Source organism: Micropterus dolomieu, linkage group LG08 (assembly GCF_021292245.1).
Source record: "Micropterus dolomieu isolate WLL.071019.BEF.003 ecotype Adirondacks linkage group LG08, ASM2129224v1, whole genome shotgun sequence".
Classification (NCBI taxonomy): domain Eukaryota; kingdom Metazoa; phylum Chordata; class Actinopteri; order Centrarchiformes; family Centrarchidae; genus Micropterus; species Micropterus dolomieu.
In genome coordinates, this window is record NC_060157.1 from 8,210,230 (window position 1) to 8,217,934 (window position 7,705).

At 37.3% G+C, this 7,705-nt stretch overlaps 2 protein-coding genes across 4 annotated transcripts in view; both read left to right on the plus strand.

Moving 5' to 3' along the window:
* The window catches only part of nemp1 (nuclear envelope integral membrane protein 1), a 15,393-nt gene that overhangs the window by 4,732 nt on the left and 2,956 nt on the right, over positions 1-7,705 (plus strand). The gene's annotated exons all lie outside the window — the stretch shown is intronic.
* On the plus strand, positions 1,808-7,699 carry letmd1 (LETM1 domain containing 1). 2 transcript variants are annotated; one of them, XM_046055219.1, is made up of 9 exons: positions 1,808-1,935; positions 2,306-2,460; positions 2,729-2,844; positions 3,825-3,907; positions 4,125-4,311; positions 5,443-5,544; positions 5,667-5,819; positions 5,915-6,011; positions 6,730-7,699. In XM_046055219.1, exons 1-9 carry the CDS (start codon positions 1,820-1,822, stop codon positions 6,804-6,806), a joined length of 1,086 nt encoding a protein of 361 aa, XP_045911175.1. In that variant the 5' UTR covers positions 1,808-1,819; the 3' UTR covers positions 6,807-7,699. The 2 variants fall into 2 exon arrangements, with proteins under 2 accessions (XP_045911175.1, XP_045911176.1); XM_046055220.1 differs by having other exon boundaries at positions 1,819-1,935; positions 2,321-2,460.

Genomic DNA, 7,705 nt, shown 5'->3' on the forward strand with positions numbered 1-7,705 from the left:
AATTTGGGGTTTTCATAAGCTGTAAGCCATAATCATTGAAATTATATCAAATAAAGGCTTGAAATATCTCACTTTGCATGTAATGAGTCTATATAATATATTAGTTTCACCTTTTAAGTTGAATTACTGAAATAAATGAACTTTTTCATGATATTCAAATTTTAGGAGATGTACCTGTATACAACTAGAGACTTTCTTGATTTTAATATTTTACATAGTGTCCTTTGCGGTCTGGACCCACCAAGCCTACACTCCAGGGTTAACAGCATTCATTTGTCAGCACTGTGACCAGTCCTCCCCACTCACATGTTGTTCACATGCTGGCGTGTGTAGCGGCACTCGATCTTTTCCATACTCCATCTCCGTCGGTGGAGAGGGCATAGAAGCGTACAGGCATCTTGTGAGAAATTCCAGTGGTACAAGAAAAAGTGAAATGTAGAAGGGCTGGTACTGCATACAGGTGAGTACTGGCCCACTTCAAGCACTGACTGTGACTCTAATTAAGAATATACACACATTAGCACACACAGACGCTCTCCTCTTTTTAGTAAGACCTGAGGATGTAAAAAGATGTTCTTTAATTATATACATTTTAGTAGTATTTATTAAGTATACTGTAAGTAAGTTTATTCTATAGATAAATTTACATACACATACTGTACATGCACGCGAGTCATCAGACATAGTCTTTTTGAAGACCATTTTCTCTCTCTCTCTCTCTCTCTCTCTCTCTCGCCTGTCATTCATCGGTCTTGTGCAGAGTTTTCTCTTCAGCAAGTGTTCCTCTTCTGCCACTACACACATACACGCTACGCCTACACATGCGCACTGACAACCCAGGGTTAGGGTTACAATTTTGGGAGGAATCTGGTAGTTCTATGTAAAATCAGACATTCAGCACCCCCATATCACCAAAATGGCATGATCCTGGTTTGGCTGCGAAGCTTCGACTGTGAGATTGACAGTCGAATCAGGCTCCGCCCATCGAAGCATCGAATCTGCGACTATTCGAGCTCAGCCTTAGTACTTTGAGTTATATTAGAGTTATATTTGCTGAAGCAAAAAGTGTTACAACCATACCCGGTCTCCGCTACTCCATTACAAGTCAAAGTCTTGCATTCAATGTTTTTTTGCTTAAATAAACATAACTACAGAAATAAATTTATGGAAGGTATCAAAAGTACTCATTATGCCGAACAATATGTTAATTAATAACAATCAGTTTTATGTTATTTTATTGTAACATTTGTCTGCCTACAGGTGCAGTGCCCATACTCATTATTGTTATAATGTTAGTATTGTTGTTGCTTCTGTAATCAGTATTTTGTAGTTTATTTTAGTTGTAGTTTATCTTTTACATTGATGATGATTGATGGTCAAACACAGTTAAGATGGACACTGTTTCCCAAATGTCAGATGAAACCATGTTATCATCTTATCTATCATCTATTTAAATTCTCGCCAGACGCAAATTCAAAAAATGCACTGCAGAATGTTCTGGGTATGTTAAGTGTATGTGTATGCCTTTGCATACGAATAACTGTAGATAGCCTATATATTGCTTTATTTTATTTTTAAATAAGATATTTAATGTCGCCTTATTTTAATACACATTTAATTATCTGTTAAGTTGTGTGTAGCATTAAGGGACTACAAACTTTCGTTGTGGTCAACCCACAGTCTATGGGTCAACCTTGTAAATTGTTTTTATTGTCCTCATTTTTAATCTGGGTGATATTGCCGTCATTACGGTAAATGCACGTCGGCATTGTCGTATTTGAGCGTCATTACGGTAAGTAAGCGTAACTTGGCGTCAAACATGGCGCTGTCCTGTTCCAGCCTGTGTAGCAATTTGTCTTTGATCCGACTGTGTGGTCTCAGGACAAACATCATAACAAATGGCCTTTACACTCCGTACATGTCCTGTCAGTCCAGGTATGTTTGACACTCTTTATGGCTCATTCCTCCTTGATTTGACACGTTGTTTTACTCGCATCTTACGTGAATCTTTGCTAAGCTAGCTGCACATCTGTACATGCTCAACCGTGTTATGTTTGATTGAAGAGGCATTTGAGCATATATACCATGAAGTAAACGGAGTTATCTTCTTTGTATTGAAATTATGGAACTTTATGCTGTCATTGGTACACGTACAAGATACGACCAAGTTGTTTTAGTCTTGAATATATTCTCAAAATCCAGGGCATGGAGGTGTAGAGGAGATGTTAATCCATTTTAATGCAATCAGTTTAATCCATTTAGATGCTCTAACTGGAGTAGTTATTCACGTCTAACTATTTATCAGGTTGCCCCTTTGTAGACACTACTCCTCCTCCGGAGTTAGACGAGGTATTGGCCGATATGTCACCTCCAGACTCCAGAGAGTAAATAGCAGATATGAAGGTTTCCTCAAAAGGCGATTTCCTCGCTTTTTTCAGCTGTACCACACTTTTATGGAAGGTAAGATCACTGTTAACTCATAAATACATTTTTTGTCTTGTTTTAAAGGTTTTTATTTCTTTAAAACCGCACACTCCTTCTTTTCCCTGTTGTATAGCTGCAGGTTTTAACAGTAATTAAAGTTTAAATATTGTTGCAGTGAAGCCTAAAATGAAATCTGAATGGATTTAAGTTTAGAAACATGAACACGTCACATTTGAAGTTCACTCTCTTATGTATTTATTATTAAAAAAACATATTTTTTGTAAAAATAATTGAATCATTCCAGGATTCAAGCTACTGTTCGAAGATGCCAAAGATGTGCGGAGGATAAAAACAAAGATGGTCTCTGATGGATTACAGTTCCAGGATTTGCCCTACAGGGAGATGGAGAAACTCAGACAGGTGGGTCTCCTTACTGAATGTGCATCATCACACAGGGAGCAGGAACACACATTACAGCCGGGAGGTAAACTTAACTTATTTGTGTAGCTATCGCTGAGTGAAATGTGGCATCTGCCTCATATTGAAATGATCAGTGTTTTGTTTTTTTCAGAAACCAAAATGCCCACACCTAGTGTAGCTGTTGCAAGACACCAGCTTTAACATATTTTCACATTTCTAACCAGATAGAGTTAAAAAAAAACAAAATATTTAATTTTTTTTTAAATACAGAGATGATTTGGTGGGTGGAAATGCTGTATATTATTGATCATGTTTCTAGACTTTTTCAAAAACACTCTTAAGTCTATTCAAGTTGAAAGAAAATGATCGATCCACGTCACAAAGAGAAAATGGCAAAAACACTAGTATAATATTTAAGTATGCAGGATAATCAGGCTATAATTAAACGTTAAAAAGAAAAATGAGACAGAAAAGGAAATTTCGATATTTAAATGACATTAAGGACAATTTGAAATGGAAAGTGAAATTTAAATAGAAAATAGAAAACATGAAATGTCCATGCCTAAATTAGGCATAAAAATACTGGGGGAAAAAAGCAAGTTCCTTTACAGGAAATGAGGATTTGTTGAGACACTACCAGAAGTCATTTAGTGTGAGATGAAAGCTACAATACTAATTACTGTAGTTTTATTTGTTCATGGAAATCATACCAAAGGATAATAATTCATTGGTGTTTTGATATTTAAAAGTACCGCATTTAGCATCTTTTTAAATGCAGGAATGAACAGCGCAAATTCAGAATGGGAACATAATGTACTGACAATTCTCATGAATCATAGTAAATCAGTTACAGATTTTATAGCAGGAGGGAGTATAAGAACTGTGTTGCAGTGTTTTTGTTTAATACCTTGCTGTTGTTTTATTACAGGTAATGTATATTATCTTATAGTAGCTTTACTTACTTTACATTTATTTTGCAGTTCCGCAGAGGCATGATCAAGGCCCTTCCGCTGGTGGTGATCTCTATCCCACCCTTTGCCAACTACCTGGTTTTTGTCTTGATGTGAGTTACTTCGAAATAACCATCTTTTCATTACACTTGCACCCTTTTTATTCAGAAAAACATTCTGAAAATATAGTAATGTTCATTTATGTCCCTCTGAATACTAGTCCTACATTGTATTGGATTTCCGTGCTGTACTTTCCTGTTGATTCACATTTATCCGTCACTCCATGTGTCTCTCCTCTCTCTGCTATCATCCCCTCCTGTTCACTGCCAGGTACTTTTTCCCCCGCCAGCTCCTGATCCCTCATTTCTGGACTCCCAGGCAGCAGGTAGAGTTTCAGGGAGTGTACCATTCCCTCAGGGTCCGGCACCACTGGCCAGTGCTCAAGGGGCTCGAGTATACGAGCCTCCAGGTCAAAGACAATCAGCTCCAGAGTCGCCTCAAGGACCTGTGTGCTAAAGTAAGTGAAGTCATTGAGAATTCTGTATTATTATGAGGAAAATGTGGCAGGATAGGTTGTATATTCTCCTTTCACCCATATTGGCCATCTGTTCTAGTACTACCAGCTATAAATTGCACTATTATATTGCAAATATTCTTGAACATAATTATAGAGCATACATTGATGCATTCACTTTACATAAGGTGACTGAACAGATATAAATTAAAAGAATGTAAGAATTAATTGACAAACACCAGGAGTCTAATTTATTTACCTTTTCTACAAGTAGAAATCAATTTATCAACTGAATAAACAACTGAATGAACAGGCGTACCAAGTGGTAGGCTTGTGTAATCTCAAGCAAACCAATTCCAAAATTACAGATACACAAACCCCTACCCTGAACTGAAGACGTGCATTTCCAATTTTATTTGTAAAACAAGGTAATGTTGGGAACCGTCTTTGACAATGAATTATATTTTCTAAGCATAACATGTTTTTTACGTTAAACCTTGATCTGAAAAGTAACTATAGCTGTCCATAAACTGCTGGATTAAAAAATACAATATATGCCTGTGGAGTGTAAGTATAAAGAAGCATCAAATAGAAATACTTGAGTGAAGTACAAGTAACTCAAAACTGTATTTAAGCACTATAGTGAATAGACTTAATTACTTTCTACGACTAGTAATTGAACATTGTTGACACCTGATCAAAAATCAGTTTAATAATATAGTTAATTGGAAAGATTTTAAATTATAATTCACAAAAATGCACAATATACCTCAAACTAGAAAACTTTAAGCCAACATTAGACTAAATGTCCAAATAACATTGGTTACATGTAAATAAGATGTTTTCCGATTTTGACGGTCTACAGACTAGTTTGAAACTAGGAAGTAATTACTAAGATCTTTACGCACAAACTTTATTTACAAATAGCTGGTGCAAACCAGTTCTGATTATTTTTCATCATGTTGAAGCTCCAATGTAAAGACAATATAGCAGAGACCGCGCTACTTAAATACTTAAACTATTTAGCTGTGAACTGTATCAAACTGCATTTTCACACCTGATTCTTTTTACCCCCAGTAGTCTAGTATAAATAATCCATTGAAAGCGGGATAAACTGACTTTGTGTATTTTCAGGTGCAAAGTGGAGAAACCCCTCAAGTGTCAGAAATCCTTGCCGTTCGGAGCTTGTTTTCTGGACCCCCTTTGGGTATAAAGAGAATGAGCGTGGATCAGATGGTTAGTAAAACCCCTCCTCTCTTCACTAAAAGCCATTCTATTGACACGAAATGCAAAAAGCTTTGTTGAACCTGAACACCACTTGAAAACATCTTCTGTCTGTGTTCCAATGTCCAATCAAGAGACATGTCAGCCGCCTGCTCTTCCTGACGCCTCTCCTACCAGGGTTCCTGATTGGCCGACGGCTGAACAGCCATGGCCTGGAGCTGCTCCAGCTGGACCGGGCCCTCAGCAGGCTGGGCCCTCACCAGCTGAGTGACTTCGAACTCAGACAGGTCAGTCGCTCTGCATGACTTGACGAATTACACGTTTTTGCTGTGTAACCCTCAGTAAGCCGTGTTATAAAAACATAATATTTTTCTCTTTTCAGGCTTGTTACGTAAGGGGGCTCAATTCTAATAGTCTTTGCATTAACCAGTGTCGCGAGTGGTTATTCCAGTGGCTTCAGATGTCCTCCTCTTTGAAAGGTATTTCCATTTGGATGTTTTTGTAATTTTATTGACTTCAACTGTATCCTGTTGACATGTCTGTTTTGTCTAATATTCAAAGGAATACTTAAAATGTTTGGGGAAATATGCTTATTGTTTTCTTGCCAAGAGCTAGATGATAAGATTGATACCACTTTCATGGCAAATACGAAGCCACAGCCAGCAGCGTTTTAGCTTAGCTTAAAGAAACAGGAAAACAGCTGGCCTGGTTCTGTTTCTGGGGGGGGGGTCACTGGTCCATCATAGGACAACATGTTATATCTTAGTATAAAATCAACAGTATGGTTTTATGGGGATTATGTGTATTTGTAAGTTTTGGCTGGGCACAATTACCTTTAAATAGAGCCAGGCTGGCTGTTTCCCCCTATTTCCAGTCTTTTTATTAAGCTTATACTAGATATAGTCGTGTTAATATTCCATACATTCTTCTTCGTCAAAAACCTGGCACCTACATTACCCAGCATTACCATTACCCATTACCCAGAATCCACTTGTACGCCCAATTCAAGCTGACTCAAGTGACATCACTTGGGGAAATCTATCAGACAGCTATCACACAGCTCTGGAGCCACAAAAGGCTTTATAAAACTCCCCAGCATCAATTTGTAAAATTAGTGGAATTCTAAAGTGGTATCAATCTTCTCATTAAACTTTAAAATGTTGAACTCCTCCTTTAATCCTTATTGACTTATTGCAGACTCAGAGGTGTCACTGCTTCTGCACAGCATTGTATTTCTCTCTGCCAACTACCCGAATGGTCCCAGCCGAGACTGACAGGATGCCTGAACCACTCTGCTTCTGAGATTACGTTCTCTTTTGTGCACTGGTCAGCATGACTTCCTGAGAGTTGTCAACATCTCCGTTTTGCTGAGGAAAAAACATTTTAAAACTGATCTTGGCAAGATTTTGAGGTTTAAAATTGTCTTTGCAAACAGGGTTGTAGTAAAGAAAAGGATTCCATTAATTCTAGACGCCTTAGAACCATCCTGTTTGAAAGTCAGCCGTGAACACAACATTCCTCTGAAGTGGAGGAATACCACAAAGTACGTACATAATTAACAGAATTTCTTTTGGAAAAGAAATGGAAATAGGGTCAATATATGGTGTCTTTGTCTGGGGAGTGGTATGGGATTCTACTTTATAAATTTGCACGAAAAGACAGGTGTGTTTAAACTTAAAAATCTTGTTTAGGAGTTCTCATGTAATTAGACTGAAATTGTGATTCACTGAACTATATTAAGCGGTGATGTTGAGGTAAATGATACGACGATACCTGTCGCTGTATTTCAAGCTCGTTATCACTGTAAAGCGCACACTTGTCGATTACTTCTAAGCCAACACATCATTACACAGCAATAGTGACAAGTAGGGAAACAAAGAGGATACTGTTTAGTATTTTGGGTTCTTGTTAATATCTTGCTTGTGGAATGGTAAAGTTGTTCAAACACATTCCATGCAAAAAAAACAGGAGAAGTTTACTTTTATGTGAACGTGTTTTTACATGTTATCAAACACATACTTCATCTTCTCGTACATTTACCTCACTTTGTGCTTTGCTCTCACATCTTTACAATGAATAATGCTGGGTCATGGCTAAATTTGAAAACCTGTAAAGGGAATTGTTTTATTTATATGGATCAACTTTTCAACCGCAAAAATTAGTAGATAACACA